The sequence below is a fragment of the Ambystoma mexicanum genome, chromosome 3q, assembly GCF_040938575.1.
Source record: "Ambystoma mexicanum isolate Mex_15411 chromosome 3q, UKY_AmexF1_1, whole genome shotgun sequence".
Taxonomy (NCBI): Eukaryota; Metazoa; Chordata; class Amphibia; order Caudata; family Ambystomatidae; genus Ambystoma; species Ambystoma mexicanum.
The window spans coordinates 373,567,470-373,587,111 of record NC_090926.1 but is presented as its reverse complement, the minus strand read 5'-3'; the positions used below and the strand labels follow the sequence as shown (position 1 = coordinate 373,587,111).

General features: G+C 45.3%; 1 protein-coding gene across 3 annotated transcripts in view; it reads left to right on the top strand.

Moving 5' to 3' along the window:
* Positions 1-19,642, top strand: part of LOC138582588 (proton-coupled amino acid transporter 1-like) — a 626,077-nt gene that overhangs the window by 188,870 nt on the left and 417,565 nt on the right. For all 3 annotated transcript variants that reach the window (XM_069654001.1, XM_069654002.1, XM_069654003.1), the window contains 2 exons: positions 1,766-1,931; positions 4,165-4,255. In XM_069654001.1, the coding sequence (XP_069510102.1) occupies positions 1,771-1,931; positions 4,165-4,255 (252 nt within the window). In that variant the 5' untranslated portion in view covers positions 1,766-1,770. The remainder of the gene's footprint in view (positions 1-1,765; positions 1,932-4,164; positions 4,256-19,642) is intronic.

Sequence of the window (19,642 nt, the reverse complement as noted above, 5' to 3'; positions counted from 1 at the left end):
ATAGAAAGTTGGGTTGATAATAGTAAAGGGAGTTTCCCATCTTGGTAGGGGGTGCTTTTGTTTTACCATCGTCTTTCCGTGTGTGTATAGTAAAATCTCAATATATACTATCTATGTGTTTACTGATCGACTAATGAATTCAAATGACCCCAAAGGCCAAAAGGAAAAGGCAATCAATAGTTGGGAATGGTTGGGAGTGGCCATGGTATTGATAATGAATATGCCGCTCGGGCTTCTGTTGCTCTTCTGGGTTTATCCTAAATCCACCCTAAATCCATGCCTAGAAAGCCCTTGGATCACGCTCATTCCAGGTGGATAATTGTTTCTTACAGGGAAACACAAGAGGATCTGCTAAGCTTGCAATACTCGCAAAAGAAGGTGGTGTGACCCTACTGGATGTAAGAGGATAGCTTGTATAATAGTCCAACAGAGAGAGTAGTAAAATCTGGACCTGCGTGGAATATGTAGAATTGACTTGGAGGCCTAAGCTGCATAGTATAGTAGTGTATTGTAGTAGTCATTTATATAGCACCTTTTCCCATTTGTATGGCCTCAAAGCGCTTTGTGGTGGGAACGCCCTCGGGGACCGAAGTCCAGGTGTGGGAAACGTTCTAAGAGTAGACGTTAAGATGCGTCTGTGTATTTGGCCGAGATTACGACTTGGGAGGAATGGCTAGGCTCCAGTAAACAGGCCAAGAGGTCAGGCACGTGGGCAGGTGCTGAGGGTGGTCATGACAGAGCACTAGAGCAGGAGACTCGATGTGTGCCGAGCTATAATGTCAGAGGTGTTGAAACAAGTCTGGTGTTTCAGTCCAAAAAGTTATGTGACCAGTGTGACTAGGTGGCCCGCCACAAAGAACCACACTGACTCCTAAAGTCAATTTCAAGGGTGTTTATTAAACTTATCAGAATGGCTGGTTTCGTTTCCTCTTCGGATTACTTAGGGCCTAATGGGCTGGGAACTTTTGCGCTAGGGCTGGCCCTTTCCTCTCTACTTCCTAGGCCTGGGTCCCACCTCCCAGCCCCAGACGTTCCTAGCGGACTGTAAGTCGCTACCGATCTTTTAGTAAGATCACTGATGTACTTACCTTGCCTGTTTTCCACCTCTATTCACACCTTGTAGTTCAACATGGGTAGGCCTAGCAAGAGAAGGCAATTATTTTAAAACCTAGAGGGAGGGGGGGTTCTACTCCACCTGTTAGATCTCTGTGGTAACACACCTGTATTGGTTGCCAACCCCCCAATAGCCGCAGCTGTGAGTGAAACGGTGAGGCCCAGTAAGCTGATTTTGATTTTTGCAGAATAGCGACCACTTGACAGTGCATAATAAGTTATATGTCCAATGGTTTCCTGTCACTGACTTGTCCTCAGAGGTTGAGACTCTTGAGCTTACCTATTTGATTGTATATAGTATTTCATGCAGATGATGTTTTGGATCAAAGCTTAAATATCTAAGGGTGATTGTTGCAAAGAAGGGACGTAAGACGAATGCATAATTCTCATGATGAGAGACAACAGTGCCTTCTTTCAAGTAAAACAATGAGAGACTTGGGAGTGCGAGGCAGATTAGGGGTTTACATGCGTAAAAGAGGGAAACTTATAATATTCTGTCACTGTTTTTTTACCGTTATGTACTTGGAAGATAAATACAAATGTTAAAACATATTGGTTTAGTAGATCGACTAAAGCATTTATTGGGTGCCAAGATTTGAGAGCTCTGTCGCGTGGATCTAACCATGCTGGTCTCCTTTGTTTGCCTCTGCAGCTAGAATGGCGGCCTCAAGGCTCAGGCGCGATGACTTTAGTGACTACAGCTCGACAGAGACCAGTCCAACAGACAGCCCGCCCGAGGCCCTGAGGAATGAGTCACTGAGGAACTTCGTGTCCACGACTGGAAGCTATGAGAGATTGGGGGAGCGGACTGGGACGACGTAAGTGAATCTTTCTCTAATAACTGCTTCTCGAGTGGGGACTGCTGCATGCAGCTTCTTAGCCCCAAACCGAAAGGTATACCGTTCCTTACCAATTCAGGTTTGGGGGAGCACAAATGATATTCATGAAACTACAGTGAGATCTTTTTCCAGAAATTGAAACAGGCTTTTGAATACCAGATGGTGCTGTTGATAGATCTGTATTTGTCCAACTCTGTTCTGTTTGTTGAACTAAATCCCTTCTAGTTTTAAATCATTTTGACCTCGGAAGAGCCTGCTTGCCCCCAAATACCTTTTGAAGTGTGTCATCTCCACTTCCAATTTTTAGTTTGGAATGCCCCACTCACCTAGTAGTGGTTACTGCACAGAGAAGGCTTTTAGATTCACTTTCTTAGGACTGAAAACCTTTTCAGTAGGAGACATTTCTTGGATCTTGTTCGTTATACTTAATATAATATTGTGTCAAATCAGTTCCAAATAAAGTTTTTATTCAAAAAGATTAAAACAAATGCACTTGTTTAAATAAAGCTTTATATAATTTAAGGGTTTCTTCTCCATAGAGAATTGTGGATACAAATTTGCGCTGGATCATTTAGTCGATGATGAACTCCTGGCGAACAGTTGCACATAATTTACTTCACAGTGCATTGATGCACTCATCCTTGATGAATTAATATTGGAATATTTACAATTGGCACCAAGCGGGGGGAGCCAGCCAATCAGGAGGCTTGAAACGCTGGCAGATGCTGTCAATCTACCCACGTTCCAAGCCACCTGATGGCTGGTTGCCCCGCCTGCCATCTTCCCCCACCACCATCCGCACACTTTATATAATTTTCTTTTGAATGTTTGAATAGGTTAATAATAGTATTAGGCAAGCAATGTTGGGCTTTTAGAATAAATGAAAAATACAGACTAAACCTTTTCCTGGTTTGATATGTGAAATGTGTTCATTCTGTATACGTGCCTCTGGTACCATGGAAGTTTGACTTAGAGAAGCAAGAGGTCATGTTGAGCAAATACAACCCCCATATTTAACCAAAGGTCATTTATAGTAATGTGCATTAACGATTACAAGACTTTCCATAAAATAATTGTATATATATTTATATAATTGTCTTAAGGATGTCTGTGGATTAGGGAGTTAGCATGCTCCGCAGATGCACAGCCCCAGCCCCTCCTCTTCTAAAGTTCTCCAGTAGCAAGAAGCAAAACAACCCTAGGACTCCGATAGAGTGGCAGATGCCACAGCCATTTTAACCTCAAATCCATATCCTTAGGTTATGGGCACCAGTGTGCATTATGTACACGTGATTCAAGCCAACAACGTTGTTTATCATGAACACATTTGTCAAATATGCAATATGTGGTCACTCATTTGTTCCAAAATGCTCTTTGGTTTTATGCAAATCAGCCAGGAACCCATGTTCGTTCTATGTGTACCCTTCTCCTTTCTCATAGAGCTATTATTTTGAAAGAGTACACAAGGAGTGTACCAGACTGTCCATCTTGGAATGATAACCTTCTATCTGAAAATAATGTATACAGTTATTTTAGGTTTTGATAATGTGCTTTGCTTAGCAAGACAAGTGTAAAGTTTGTATTATGACTACAGTACATACTGGAATTGATCATTAGAAATGGACATTGTACCTGTCACTTTACAATGCTAGTACAGTTAAATCATTTATTTTTTTAAGAGCTTTTGGCAAATAAAACCCACAAAGCTTGCTTCAGGAGGTCTGTATTAGAGAGGTAGAGTTAATAAGATAGAGAGAGAGAGATCAGTGTATGATACGCTGGGTACAGCATGTGTTGTACAGCATGTGTTGGAATATATTTTGTTTAATTTCACTGCCTGCAATCCTCCCAGGAAGTGGACCCATAATTTGCAACAATCACTGGTTATGTCGCTGCCTGCCACTTGATTGACTTTTCTCACTCAGAATGGTCTCAAATGTGATGGTTCTTTCCATCCCTTCTGGCCTTTATATGAGTAGGTGTGCTGCACACGTCCCAGCATATATTTAAGTGCCTTTGCACCAGACTTAATAGATCAATTTGTGAACATTTCTCCCAGTGCCTCTAGCCTGATATGTACCTTCACTCTAACGCAGCCTCTGGGAGGCAGTGGCTTCTTGGGACATCTTGTTCTTGCTTAGTGTATGTTTTGTTACACAGGAATTACGTGACCACCTTTTATCCTTCTTTTTCTTATGCTCTATACCTCCAGATGGGTTCAAACGTTGATAAATTTACTGAAGGGGAACATTGGCACTGGGCTGCTGGGCCTGCCACTGGCTGTGAAGAATGCTGGCATTGTGGTAAGTCTCCATTTGCTCTTCCTGCCAGAGGGCATGGATGGAGTTGCTTGTGGCCTACGGCCATGATTTGATGTGTGTTGCTTGACTCCAAGACCAACTTGTTTTTCACTGCGCAGTTGATTTTTCTTTTAGAGATTATTTAGTTAACCAAATGTTGTGGTTCACAGCTCACACAATATTGTCACAGTGGTGGAAGCTCAGTTTTGCTTGCAGAATTATGTGTGCATTTTAATGACTTGAACACTGATTGGAGCCTCCTCTGTACCCCATAAAAGGGCTGTAAGCTTTTGAAAAATCATCTCAACGGTTAAAATAGATGGAAGCTATGCACAAACTAATAAAAGAGACAACATGTTGAAGTGAATTAATCTGTGACCTGTGTACTGGAGCACTGTGCACCCTTGCCTCTAGTAACCAGGCCTCTACCGACTGTCCTGATGAACTGCATCTCTGTGCTCCTTTACATATAACAACAATGACTGGAGAAGACAATCCTCAGTGACCAAGAGCTCTGTGCTCCTACCTCCTTTAAAACTAGGGTTGACCCTTTCTGTTTCCTGCGGCCTGGAGCCCTGCTCACCCATCACCACCTCTAATAACTAGAACTCAGCCTGTCTGTTTCCATTGACCTGTAGCTTTGCGCTCCTCCTTCGTTTAATACCTGGTCTCTTTGGCCCAGGGGCCTTTGCAAATATCCAATTGTGGTCATCTTTGGAAATCCTACCCGCCTCCCACTTACAACTCTTAATCTAAAGTTAAACAAGAGGTTTACAAGAAATCCTGGTCAACCTTTTCATAACTGCTGAATGCTCAGTCTGTACTGTGCTGTGCAAGCCGAAGGGTAAACTCAAATTAAATGATAGCACATAGATGACATCTCAAAATATGAATATGATAATGGAAGGTGGTTATAAAAACATGAGCTTTTATTTCTAGAACAATCACACAATTATACTTTAGCTATAGCTACTTTGAACATCAAAAAATAATTGTCTAAATTTCAGGCAATGCGATGAGCAAAAGGCTTGATTATAGTTAAGTCTTGCATGACAAATGGACATTTTCCTTGCATTAACCCATTCCCAATCCACTAACCCATCCCCCCAGATGTACTTATTGAATGCACTCCAGATGCTCGACCCCACGATTTTGAAAGGCACTTACCGCACCCTATTCCTGCCTTATAGAAAAGTGTGTTCAATTGTCTCAGGCGATTGGTCCTCAAACACCCTGCAGTCCTGCATTCCTCCCCCTGGCTGTTTGCAGACAGGTCTCATTTCTCTAGCTCTCAATGTCAGCTCTAACTCTCTCTCTGTCTCTCTCTCTCTCTCTCTCTCTCTCTCTGTGACTCGCTCACTATCACTTTCTCAAACGTATACATTGTGCTCTTGATGAAAATAAAACCAGGATCTGTGAGTTGGCAGATGAAGGAAAGGGGCGGTGTGGCATTTCATACATTACCATAATCTGCTAAAGCTTATGGGAGGCAAAATGATACAGATCAGTGATAGGGCAGCTTAAAAATTGAGGACCGCAGACGCCCATTTCGGCTTCCTTGATAATTTGATTGACAGGCTGAGGGAAGCCTCAGCCCTCACTTGAAAATGCTCAAGTGCTACCCTGCTGACTCCCACAAACCCCAAACTATTTTCACACATTTCCAAATTAAATCTCTTTCCACTGCCTCAAACAGACTCAGCTCACCAGTTGACGCGGCACCAGGCCTTCGGTCTCAGATTGATGCTGCAACTCTGCAGATGATTCTCCACGATTAAACAAAGAGCAGAAATTATGGAAGGTGGAGTGTGGATTCCTCAAGAAAACAAAAAAAATAAGTGCAGCACCTTGGCCTCAACCATGGCCTCATAGAGAGGACAGGGATGTGTGACTGCCACAGGATGGTGAAGAGCAGTGTGCTGCCAGTGAAAGATGGAGGTTTTGGGGCTGGGAGACATGAACAACATTCTCATAAGACTGCAATCTCGAGCTTGCAGTCTGTCAAGGCCCTTTTGTTAGCTAGGGGTCTTGTGGGATTTCTTTACCTGTGTCCCAGCTAAATGAGGGTACCAGAGCAAAACAGCCATGCTGTATTCAACCAGATTCTAAGGGCTGTCCTTGGAAGGGTAGGGCAGGGATGTCAAAGATTGCTGAATTCTTTAGATTAGCCTCTTGGCTATTCAACAGGCTTATCTGAAGAATTCAGCAACGTGAAATTTTAATTTGGACCTAGAACCTCTAATTTAGTGAAATTCTGAACACCAGAAATTGTACAAGGAGCCAAAAATAGATGTTAAAAATCAAGTGTTACAAAATAAATCAGTGAAACAATTTAGGTGGACTATATGAATTCAGAATCTATAGTTTGTAATCGTTTTAATTCTTGCCCTGAAGAAATGTACACATTGTATTCGAACTCCATATACAATGATGTGAAACACGTGTTTGCCCGTTTCTTTTTTCCTGATCAACAATATAATGTATACACTTTTATTGTACTTAAAATACAATTTGATTGTGTGGTTTGACTTGTTTATCAGCAATTGATCTGTAATTACATTTTTTTACAACTGAATTATACTGACTGTGTGTGCAGCTTATTGTAATTTACCTTTATTAAAATTCATTGTAATATTTGTATTAAATATAATCGTTCTATTGTGTATATTGCTTTCCTTTAAAGTATAATGTAAAAAGTGCAAATCAATACTTCTTGAGCAAAAGGAACATATTGTTTGTAATTCAGTTTTCATACCCTTTTATTCTGGTTGTTTATATGTAAAATATTTTTGGATGGCATACAACATAATCTAGCATTTATTTGTGCACAGTAACCTTTACAGTTACTCTGATATTAATATCAACAAATTGGTTAGATGTCTGAGGAAAATGCCCTAACTTTGGGATCTCGTTAAACCAGCTGAGAAATGTGAACCGGGGATTTGCAACACAAAGAAGAAGCTTGCAGGTTCTTGGAAATTGTGCAAAACAGCCCCTGTGTTTGTAGGACCAGCCATTTTGTAAATGCCTGGGCTACTCTGTAAACTGGGTGTAAGGTTGTAGAATGCTTCCTGTAAGAGCTCCTTAAGTATACCGTGCCGAGTGTACAGACCTATGTACACATACACACATTCAACACAAAGCTTATATGTCCCTGAACATTGAGCAAAATGGCATTTGTGTGGAAAGGATCAGCCATTTTGTAAATGCATAAGCCTCTGTTTAAGCTTGGTCTAGGGTTGTAGAATTCTGCTGTAAGATCTCATTTAGTCTGCCATGACCTGTGCATAGGTATATGTGTATATGTTCAAGGAAATAACTTTAGTTGAATTGCAGTTAAGGTGAGTAAACTAAGCGCAACCAAACCCTTGAATTTCGGTGCATTGGGAAACTCGGGACATTGGGCACTGATCATCCTAGGAAGTGTGCAGGTTTTGTTTTGGTAGTAAGGGTGGTGAGGCTGTCTCTGTGTATGGGGTGGACGGTGTCCCATGTGTTGGATTGTTTGGGAGCAGGGATGGGTGTGAGAGAGCTGAGGGGAGGGCTTGCCTGATGTTGTGTGTTTTGGAGTTGAAATAGTCCATGAGGGAGTTGCATACTGCAGTGGATGGGGTTGTGTGGATGATGGTTTGGAGAGGGATTTGACAATGTTGAATAGTGTATGTGTACAATTGGTGGCAGATTGGTGTTCTTGGAGGTAATGGTTGGCTTTGGAATTGCGTGTGGCTGTTTTGTATTATTGCGGCAGAGCTTGAGTGGTGTTCTGGTGGCAGAAGTGTGTTCTTTTGCCAGGACTTTTCTAGGCTTCTGGGCTCCTGCTTGCTGTTGAACCACAATTTATGGTTGTGGCATGTGATTTGAGGCGGGGGCAATTTTGCTGAGTGCTTGTGTGATGATGGTGTTGTAATTGTTGAGATTGGAGGGATGCGCATGTGGGGAGGAGGAGTGGAGTATCAGTAGTGTCAAGGCTGTGTCTGCCATGTGTTTGGTTTGTCTGACTGAGGGTAGAGGATGTGTGGCAGGTGGGGGGCTCTTGTGTGGTAGAGTGAACGTGAAGGAAATAGCACATTTCCACAGAGACATGATTTTTGCTTGAAAGGTGCAGGTTGTTACCAGCTGTGAGTGTGGGTAGGTGATGAGTTGCATGTGTTAATAGGGGATGAGTGAAGTGAGGATGGTATTTAGTATGGGGTTGCTGTCTGGATGGAAACTACTAGTGTTGAAGTCACCAAACTAGATATTGATGCAGGGGGAGCCGACGTTGTTAGTACTGAAGTCGGTCCAGTAGGTGTGGAAGTTGGGATTGTGTGTTGGGGGATCGTACATGAGGTGAAGAAAGGTGGGGTGTAGGTCTGATGGAGGGGACCAAGTGAAAAAGAGTGCTTCAAAGGATATGTATGGCATTGCCCAGTGTGAGTGACTCCTTATATATGATGGCAATGCCACCAGCTGCTTTGTGTGGGCAGTCTCTGTGGTCTCTGTGGTGAATGAGAGAGTGCGTGGGAAGCATGTCAGGGACAGTCGGTTGTGTGGTGGGGTGTGAGCCATGTTTCTGTAAGGAAATGTATATCTTTGGAGTTTCTGCTAATGAGTACATTGATTTCATGTGTCTGAGCTGGATCAGAGTGGCAGTTGAGAAGAGTGTAGGTGTATGTGATTTATTTTAGTGGAGTGCTGTGTTGGAGTTTAATTTGAATGGTGTTTGTGTGCTTTTGTATGAGGCATATTTTGTGGCAGCCCGTGGCAAGCATGGGCTAACCTCGAGCATAGAATGAAAAAGGGAAAATATAATAGCAAGAACTCTTTGTCCTGTCTGCCCTTTGCTCTGGACACCCAAGCTAATGGACAACCTAAGGAAATAGCTTCTATCCCAAAGTAACCCGGTATTTCCCATTTCAAGCCCGTTCTCTGTATGAAAGGTGGCGGTTTTGGAGTCAGGGTGTCATGAGATTAGCCTGTAGATTGACCCTGGTTGGTTCTTTTAGGCCCTCTGACCTCTGCCGGCAGCCTTAGGCAGCTGGAATGAGTGCCTCTGGTGATGTTATGCTGAGCTCGATGTTACTGGACGGGATGAAAAAAAATCATCAATTTCTTTTTCTTGATACCTTGTCATTGGGTGTGAAGTTTTGAACAGGAAGCATGTATGTGTGTTAAGCTATATGCTGTGTTTCCAAGCACAATACAGCTGGTACTAGTAATGCAGTGCAAGTGGGGCAGGGGGCCTTGGGGAAGCACTAGCAGGACCCTTGAAGGAATACTGTGATATCCAATACCTGCTATAAGTCCTTTAGAGCCCAGCACACAGTACCAGCTCTAGACTCTTGACGTCTAGGTTTGGGTACCTTACCTGATGAGGGAATTAGCCCTGAGAGCCCTCCTTCTATGACCCATTAGACATGATTGGAGCTCCAGCCTGGTCTAGCAATTTGCACATTTATAATACAGCTACACACTTGCTATCCGAATGGGCCCTCAAGCTAACCCTTGGGGAGTACTGCGCACTTCCCCATTAAGCAACAGACTGCCCTTTCTAACGTCAAAGCATAAACTGATGACATTCCTTTAGGAATGGGGCTCAGTTGAAATGTCCCTGTTTGTGGACCAATTATGGAACTCGGTAGATGGACGAGTTGAAGCAGGGGGCAGGAAGGGGAATTCCAGTTAAGGGGGCAACCTTCTGCGCAAACTAATCAAGGACTGCTGGAAATATGCTAAAAACTAGATGTGGAATCAGAAAGAACACAGCTATGTATCACATGTCTCCGTAATATCACACCCTGATCAGACAGTAGCCCATGTTCATGTGCCCCCTATCCTCTACAATTCATTAGTAGCCAGAAACCATATACCTGATACTTGTTCACACCTCTCCATCCATAAGCCCATGCCCATTCCCCAGCTATTCCTATCCCTTCATTCTCTCAATCATTTTCCCCTTCCTGTGGGTCTGCATATCGCCATCCAGAACTAATGGACAGTCTAAAATTGATGTCTGCATTCTCCTGAAGACATGAGAACCAACAGGACCAGGAAGTGAGAAGCACTGCCCTGTCCCTTGTCAAGGCCCCTTGGCCTGGTGCATCAGCAGTTGCACACGAACTTGAGGCGGTTTTAGCCTTAGTTCTGAGGCTGCTGGATTGACTGGTGAGGATGACTGCGGCTATTTAGGACCAGATCATCAGATTGGTCTTTAAGCAAAGGGGTTAACACACCCAGCATGGAGACTGGGGCAATTACTAAAGTGAAGCACGTACAAGGCCGCCTTTAGGCCACCCCTAATTGACTGCGTGCAACTGAACTATGGTCATCCAGCAAGGTTCAAAGCACATGTGGCACCTGGAAAGCATTTTGGACGAGGATTATACTAATCTTCCACTGTTGCACTGGTCTCCGCCCTCACAAACCCATCACAATTTACATAAATATGGTCTTACATTGCTGTAGAAATATTCTTGATTTGTGGTGACTTTGATGCTGTGATAACATTTTATCTGATCGGTGCAATTGGATGGGACCTGGCATGAAGCCATCTTAAAGGGACTTTATGCGTATCTCTCTGTGTCAGTAAGAATTTGCCTTCTTTAAAGTCTAGGGGCCACACTTTAATGATGTAAGCGTCTTCTCCCCCAGAGCAGACAACTGCAAAAACTGCACTTCCATTCAGTGCCAAAGAAAGTGGCGAGTTTGCAGAAACGTGCATTAGTTCCATGAGTACCAAGGAGGAATCGCTGAGATGAGGGGCAGCTGGAGTCTCTTACATTTCCCATCCACTGTCCAGGCTAGGCAAATGCGGGGGGAATTGTCCAGGCACTGAACTACTTTAGAAGAACATGGATAGGGGATATGCTGTGCATTCCTGAGAAAGTCAGAGATCTGTATATTTTTAGGAAATATGGTGAGTTGACGAGCTGTGAAAACCAGAGTGTACAGTGTATGCTACACCATCATCGAGGGTCCCAAAAGAGGTCTTGCAGTGTTTCACTCGATTTGTTAAAATAGGGTCCTGGAGGCAACTGAACCAAACATTTGCTACGCCATGCACACACCCCAGTGACATGACGATATACCATATTGTCTACATTTCCCAGGTGACCGACAGTCTCAATTCAAGGTTTGTGAAAAAACAGACACTATGTTGGACTAGATCGTATGACTAGGGTAGACCCCCTAGAACCAATAGTGATTTTGTGTGGGGAGGCGATTAAGTGTTAAGAAAGGAAGAAGGCAATGAATATGGCAAGGGAAATGTGCACGGAATCGCACAGTGAACAACTTTGAATCTACCACGTGCATACAATACCCAAGACCCGTGTATACTAAAACCCAGGAGTGCAAATAGAGTGAAACAATAATACCAATATATGAAAAGGGATGTGGGGTAAGCACTTAGAACCTCCTTATGACTGAAAGGAAAGTCGGCAAACTCCTTACCCACTATGCTATTACAGATACTGACAGCGCTAAGCCCACGTAGAGGGCAAGCAAGGACAGGATCTGTGAGCTGACACTCTGGATGATACTGAATAAGGAACTTAGAAACAGTACTCACAAGGACCGGAAAGACCACTTGAATGTCAGTAAGCCCACGAACCCAGTTGAACAAACAGGGACCCAGAAGGCTATAACAGCAATGGGTGGAGGATAACTAAATACATAAGACCCAAGTCAAGGGGCAAGTAGGAATTGTGATTATAGATGGTGAGGAAAACAAAAGGCATTCACACAGGGACTAGTTACAACAGCACCCCACACTTAATAATCAATGGGAAATAAATGCGAAGTGCAATGGAAAACATGGAATGGATCCCAATAGAAAGTAAGGATCAGGAGCAGGGAAAATGATATCACAAAAGGAAATCTTTCCCACCCCTCCAAGGAGAAAAGGCAGGAAGCTAAATCTATAAAGGGAAAGACTAATGCATCATGTTTTTCAGTAGCAAAGGACAGCATCAAAGAAACAGAGAACACAGGCAAATTGGGCAGCATGAAAGGGTAAAGCACAGAGAAAGGCTGCCTGCAGACAGGGGAAGACAGAAAGGGAAATCCAGAAAGCAGAAATCAATTAAGCACATAAATCCGAAATCCAGGGCAGAGGAACAAGAAACAGGAACTAGGAACTAGGCACAAAAGCTAGGAACAAGGGACCAGTCACAACAGGAACACTGCAACAATGACCAGCGCTGGACTGAAGCAAACTGAGGCTTTTAAAGCTGCTTAACGAGCACACCCCTCAGGTGTGCCGCCTGCTGCACCTGCAGCCACAGGTGTTGCCTATCCTCCGCCCAACCTTGTCCTGCAAGGGAGGAGGTGAAGCAGTGAGCCGGGCATTCTGGTAAGCATAGTCATTAGATTAAAGTAGCATGCTGGCTGCCAAAAACCTGGAATGGATCCGGAAGGGAAGTAACTTGGAAAATAAGGTTTTAGCGCTCCCAATTCATCACAGCACTGTAGCATAAGGTTCGGAGGAAAAACATGCCCCCAAGTGACGGGAGCGAAGGGAGCGAGCCGTGACATTAAGTTGTCGGGAAGGAGGATCTACAGATACTACTAGGCCTCAGATTGAGAAAGATGTAGACACTACCATGTCTTAACAGCCACTAGTGGGATAGCAGCGAGATATGGTCTTTTGGGAGTAAGACTGGAGGGTGGTATCTGTACTCCTGCCCTCTATATGGCAGAGTAGAAACACAGAGCACCCTAGCCAAGGTTCTCTATTTGGTAGCTATAGACGGGCAACCAAGGCTTAAGCTCTCAGGAGATGATGTGGGCTGGTTCTTAAGTAAAGTCTAGACCCCAAGACCCCACAAAGGAATGTCCACACACTATGTTATGTGCTAACACAGTACTTTATATATAAATAAGGTTCAAGATATATACATCAGTTAATAACACACTTTGTACTCTGGCAATTTTAATATGACAAATATACACAATATCTGTGGTACCACCCTTAGCTATTGCTTCCTTTAGAATCCATCAACTGCTGACAGTTATGGCGGCATACAAATCATGCAGCAAGGTGTAACAGCATAGATCGTAGTAAGGAAGGCATGTTGGGTTAAACAATGGCAGAAATTGCTATTGAGACACAGTTCTGAGTGAGGACCCCCCACCTGGTCAACCTGTAATAAAGAGTACTAACAAGCCCAGTCCATTCATGTTTAAATAGTCTTGTTTCCTGTTTAAAATGTTCAACCACCCCAATGTACCTGAGATAGAAGAGTTGCTTCAGTGGTTGGTCAAAGGTACCCTTGAGAGTGACTTCCCTATCAAGCAGGAGCTACAGGGTGTTGAGATTTCTCGAAGAAAGGTGAACGCTTGCGTCGACACTGCATCTTCAACCTTCGCTGTGCTCTTCGACGATCGATCGTGGAAGTCCTGTGAAGATGAGGCGTTCAGTCCACCTCGGTTCAAAGAATTTGGTACTGCAAAGATGACTCTGTGATGAATGTAGTCCCAGCCACGGGCGTCGAGTGTCGGGAGATGCTTCAGCGGTCCTCTGGCCTTTCGGTGCCGCAGCCGCAGCACGTACCTCGGGATAGCTTCGGCGATCGGTACTCAACCACGGGCTGGACTTCAGATCTTCACTTCATCAGTGTCCTCGGGACGTCTTTGTCGGCTTCTGGTGGCGGGAAACCCACAGGTGGACTTTCCTCTGTAGCCGGCGACCTCTTTCTCCGGAGGGACAAATCAGTTGACGGAGATGGCAAGGGAGCCCTTCATTCAATGTTCTTAGGCAAGGTGGAGCGTTGCTGCTCCGGTCCTCGAGCAGCACAGTGTCAAGCCGTTTCTGCTTCTGGGCAACACGACTCGACTGGCTTCGAGCGGTTAAGGAAATCCTCTGAACCCCGGTCAACGGCAATGGTGCTTCACTTCAAGATTCATGGTGGACCTCTTCTTTGGTCGACAGCCTTTTCGGGACTGGCTTCCAGGGTACCTCGATTAAGATCAGCTTTTGATATGATATGGCATTTATAACGTGCCTATACACAAGTGTTTCAAGGCGCGACGAGGCAAGGGATGGGGAACAAAGGGAAGACAGAGACAACGTTCTTACTAGGCGAGGTGACATTGAGATTGCGCATGTACCGGGGATGGGGGAATGGGAAAAGTGCAGGGGGAAAGAGGGAGGGGGCAGTGCAGTACATAGGATAAACAGTAAAATAAATAAAGACAATAAATAAAAAATGCGGCCAGCTGGTGGCAAGTGCAAGGGTAAGTGCGGACATCAGGTGTCAAGTGCTGGTAGGGGGCTGTAGGAATACAGAAACAGTCCCTGAGTGCAATGGTTGCCAGGGACAATGGTTGCACGATGTTACCTCATAGCTCGGGGCGAGGTCTCCTAGCCAGGTCCTCTCTCGGATCAGTCCTCAACAGACTCGACAGCTTTTAGATTTTGTCAGAGGAAAACAGCAGCAATTCTTCTTCTTCCAGCTGGGCTTCAAGGATAAGCAGCTTCAAGTTTCAACAACAGCTTCTGAACAAATTGGGAAGTGAGAGGTCCCCTGATATACATATCTGTCCCTCATTCACTCTGGCTGAGCCAGCCAATCGCACAGAAGGGCATTCATGCAGGCAGGCAGCCACTTAGGCAGCCACTCAGGCTCACAGGCATTCAGGCTATTCACTTCCACCCAGACACCCAAAACAAGGAATGTGGATTGGGGCAAGCTCCCAGCCTTTCAGCACACCACACTGCATTCATGTCAGTTTCAGACGGGGCTGTCTCATTCATTGTGTCATACACACAGAATCCAGACGCCCATAACATAGAATGTATATTTATCATACACTCTAGTCACACAGGTCCCACTCCACAGGTGTACCCGCAACATACAGTCACTGGGAAGGCCAGCCAGCCTGGCCTGGAATTCCCCACTATACCATATATGGTTCTTCCACCGAACAGACAGTCGGGGGAAGGGACAGAGTCAGCGCTTCCCAGGACTTTGGGAAAACAAGGTAACAGGCAATAGAAACCAAGAGGCCACATGGGCCATCGTGCCTTCTATCAGGAATCCACTGATTCTTATGGCAGGGCCTGGATATCCCAAAATGGAGAATACTCAGAGCATCTGTCAAATCCAGCATGGAGCTGCCACCAGCACAAACCCTGCTCTGTGGGCCACGCACAGGTGCCCACAAACACACACTAGGGGTACAGGGTTGTACCCCCACCCATGGGTGCCATAAGGGTACCCCATGGGTCTCTGTTCACCACAACCAAAAAGTACTGCTCTGCCAGGAGTCCCAACTGGACTCCTGTGCAGAAAACAACACAGAACACACATGATAATACAGGACAAAGACATTGAGGACCTGTCCCCCCAATGCATTTCCAGCATCAGTCACCCCCCACCCCAGACTGAGGTTAGGGTGGTCTATTCTCCCACGAGATTTACACCCTCATCCATACCTTCTGTGTAAAGGCCATCTACATTATCATGATACTTCCCTGGTCTATGTTCAATACTAAGTCTAGCCCTTGCAGGCTAATGGACCACCTGAGCAGTTTAAGCTTTTCACCCTTCATCTGCATAAGCCACTTTAAGGGCTTTTGGCCAGTGTGGACCTTGAAAGTAGACCCAGTAAGGTAAGGCCTAAAATGCATACGGCCCCAAACTAAATATTTGCGTGACCGGGGTACTAAAAGCAATTTTTTTCTGTCCCGAAACGCTGCGGCGTTTCGGGACAGAAAAAAAGAAACAGCCAAGAAAATGGCCGCCGCCATGGAAAGGGAAAACGGAGTCCGTTTTCCCTCTCCATGGCGGTCATCGGGAGCGGACGCGCTGGGAACACATGTGTTCCCAGCGCGTCCGCTCCCAAAAAAGGATCAAGAAAAAGGTAAGAGGGGTTGGGAGGGAAAAAATAAAAAAATAAATAAATAAAAAAACGTACCTGCGTCCCCGGCGGGGGACGAGGAAAGCCCCAAGCCGTGTGGAGGCACGGAGCGGGGATGGCCCCCTCCGAGTCTCCACACGGCTGGAGACTTCCCTCGTCCCGCGCCGGGGACGCAAAAAAGGATCAAGAAAAAGGTAAGCGGGGTTGGGAGGGTGGGAGTGGGAGGGGAAAAAAAAAAAAAACGTACCTGCGTCCCCAGCGGGGGATGAGAAAAGGCCCCAGCAGTGTGGAGGCACGGAGCTGGGATGGCCCCGCTCCGAGTCTCCACACAGCTGGAGACTTCCCTCGTCCCCCGACGGGGACGCAGAAACAAGAGGGTAAGTTGGGGGGGGCGGGTGGGAGGGAGGAGAGGGAAGGGAGAAAAAAAAATACTTACCCGAGTCCCCAGCGGGGGGCGAAGGCAGCCTCTCAGCCGCGGGGAGGCCCCGCTTCGAGCCTCCCCATAGGCTGAGGGGTTGCCACGCCCCTCGCTGGGGAAAAAGGCCGTGGAATCCCGACGGAGGGATTCCCGGCTGGGTATGGACCTGGCGAGAGCCAATCAGAATGCTTGTTTCAATCTGATTGTCTCTCGCCGGGGTACTAATGAAACATTCTTTTCCAACAGTAGCCCACCTATGTTCTCTACCTTTGAGTTGCCTACTGATAAAAATAATGGGATCTTCCCTCCTTTTGTCATCTTACTGGGACAAGCCCGCTCCAATTCCGGTGTCACAGCCATCAGTTTGAACAATAAAGAGTTTGCTGTAATCAGGAGCACACAACACAGGTGCCCTACACAGGCTTTCCTTCAAGCCAACAAAGCCCCTCTGACAACCTTCCATCCAATAAACCTTCCTCAGTTGCTTGGACGATATCAGAGCTGTCAGAGGGGCAGCTATGGTTCCATAGTCTGACATGAAGTTATGGTAATACTCAGTGAGGCCCAAAAAAGTTCTCACCTGGGTTTGAGTAGTTGGAGTCTCCCAGTCATGTACATCCTGTACCTTACTGGGGAGAGGTTGGATTCGCCCCCTCCTACCTCATGACCAAGGTAAGTGACTTACCCTTGAGCTATCTGGCACTTGGTGGCCTTGATAGTGAGGTTAGCCCTTTGCAAGGCATGCAACACCCTATCCAAATAAGTCAAATACTCTTCCCTGGTGGAACTGTAGACAGCAATGATGTCTAGATAGGCCACTCAAAAGGCCTCCAGACCACTGAGCGCATGATTGACCAACCTTTGGAAGGTCGCAGGTGCATTCTTGAACCTGAAAGGCATGGCTCTAAACTGGTAGAGCCCCTCAGGTGTTGAGAAAGCAGTTTTTTCCTTGGCCTGGTCCGTCAGAGCTATTTGCCAATAGCCTGCGGTGAGGTCGAAGGTGCTTACAAATTTGGCAGCACCTATGGGGTCCACGAGCTCATCAGCCCTGAGCAATGGGTGCGCGTCAGTCTTGGTGATGGCATTGACTCCTGTGTAGCCCACAGAGACCCTCCAATCTTTGGTACTGGCCTGGGAACTTGCCTTGGGGACAAGGGCAACGGGGCTGGACAGGGGACTGGTTGAGTGTTCAATTACACCCATATCCGACATCTTGGCGACCTCAGCCTGGATGTGGTGCTTTACCGTATCTGACATCCAATAGCATATGCTTTTGATAGGTACACTGTCACCAGTGTCAATTTCGTGCCTGCACCACAGGGTGAGGCCTGGTGTCAGTAAAAACAGAGGGGCATACTGCCGGAGCAAAGCCCTGCAGGCCCTCTGCTGCTCTGGTGTCAGATCTGGAGAGAGATGCATTTCCTCCACTGAACTATCTTGAGGGTTACTATGCAGCAAATCAGGAAGGGGCTCCCTCTTATCCTCCTCTTGCTCTGAGGCTAGCTGAAGACATGAGACTTCCTCTCGCCTGTGGAAAGGCTTGAGCCTATTAACGTGGAATACCTGAGGGCCTACCAGATAGTTGGAGATTATCCTGAAGGCTCCAGTCCACTTATCTGCTAAATCTCGAGGCATGGTAGGCTCCATCACAAGAATCTCCTGTCCTGGAGTTCAATCCACTTGTGAGGCCTTAAGGTCATGTCAGTACTTGTTCATTTCTTGGCTTGCCTTAAGATTCGCTGATGCCTGGCCCATCATCTGTACTATTATTACAAACAGAAGGTCCTAGCTCCTCTCAAGTCCTCGCCCTTAAGGATCCAACAGCAATAGTTTGGATACCTAACGAACTGCCCTCCTCAGTTGCAACAGACTACACTCACAAGCGGGAAAGAAGAGGGCTTCTCCTGAGTGATAATAGAGGACCCCAGCAAAGGCAGGAAGAGTGCTAAGAGGCAAGACAGAGTTCTAAGCGAATCCCCAAGAGAGGCATGGTGAGACACAGCAAAGTGCTCTTGATTGTGATGAATGAGCGAACGGCTGACATCGTGCCTGCTTTTTTGAAATCTTCAGCTGCATGAAGACTTCTAATTTTTGCCGCCATTGTGCTTACAAGACCCCGAGCCTGAGAGGGTGGAAGCTCCTCATGCGAAGATTCTTCCTTTACCCCTGCTACTAATAACAAGTTGGCAGTGAGGCCGACACCACACTGTGTTCAGAGCCTTTCATCAAAGAGCTGCCCCCCGCTTGCTTGCATCAGGTTGCACTACCAATGCTTAGAATTGGTTTAAGTGTGTGTAATTCCGATTGTTGTCTACAATACATCCCCCCTGAAGAATTTCCCGTGAATAATTCTCTTGAAGAAATATGGGAATGAAACATGTCAGGTCTCTCTGGCTGTGAGATAACTGTAACGGTTTTAATTAGGCATCAAAAGCTGCTGTCTACTTAGTAACAATAATAGGATGTTAATACTAATGTAATAGATCCACAATTAGACATCAGATTGGTATTTGTACTTAAGATGCTAATGTTAGATATTGTGTATTTTTTATGTGTTTTTTAGTATACAATTGCATGTGTGTGTGTTATATTATTAACAACCTTTAATGAGAAATATTGATTACTTCAACTGCTTTACTGTTTTTCTGTCTAATAAAGGTGCAGGTGTTCGCTTTTAAGTTTAACACAGAACCCCTTTAGTTCTATCTTTGGTGTTTTGTTTTCTTTCCTGACTTTCTTATATACTTTTTTTATATATTTTTTTCACTTGAGGTTGTTTTGTTGCTCCACATATATGGATTACTGGGGTCGAAATACTGGTTGTAAATATATGAATTTTTTTTAATATGGAATGAATTTTGTAATAAAATATACATATATTTTTTCAATGACGCTTGTGAGTGTAGTCTGTTGCAACTGAGGAGGGCAGTTTGTTAGGTATCCAAACTATTGCTGTTGGATCCTTAAGGGCGAGGACTTGAGAGGAGCTAGGACCTTCTGTTTGTAATAATACAAGTTCAATTGGGCATTGTCCTAGGCCTCTTTTCACAAGAAAACCCAGTCCTTTGTAGTTCTTTGGCCATCATCTGTACTATCCTCCTTCTGAGGCCTAACACATAGTCCCCCACTTG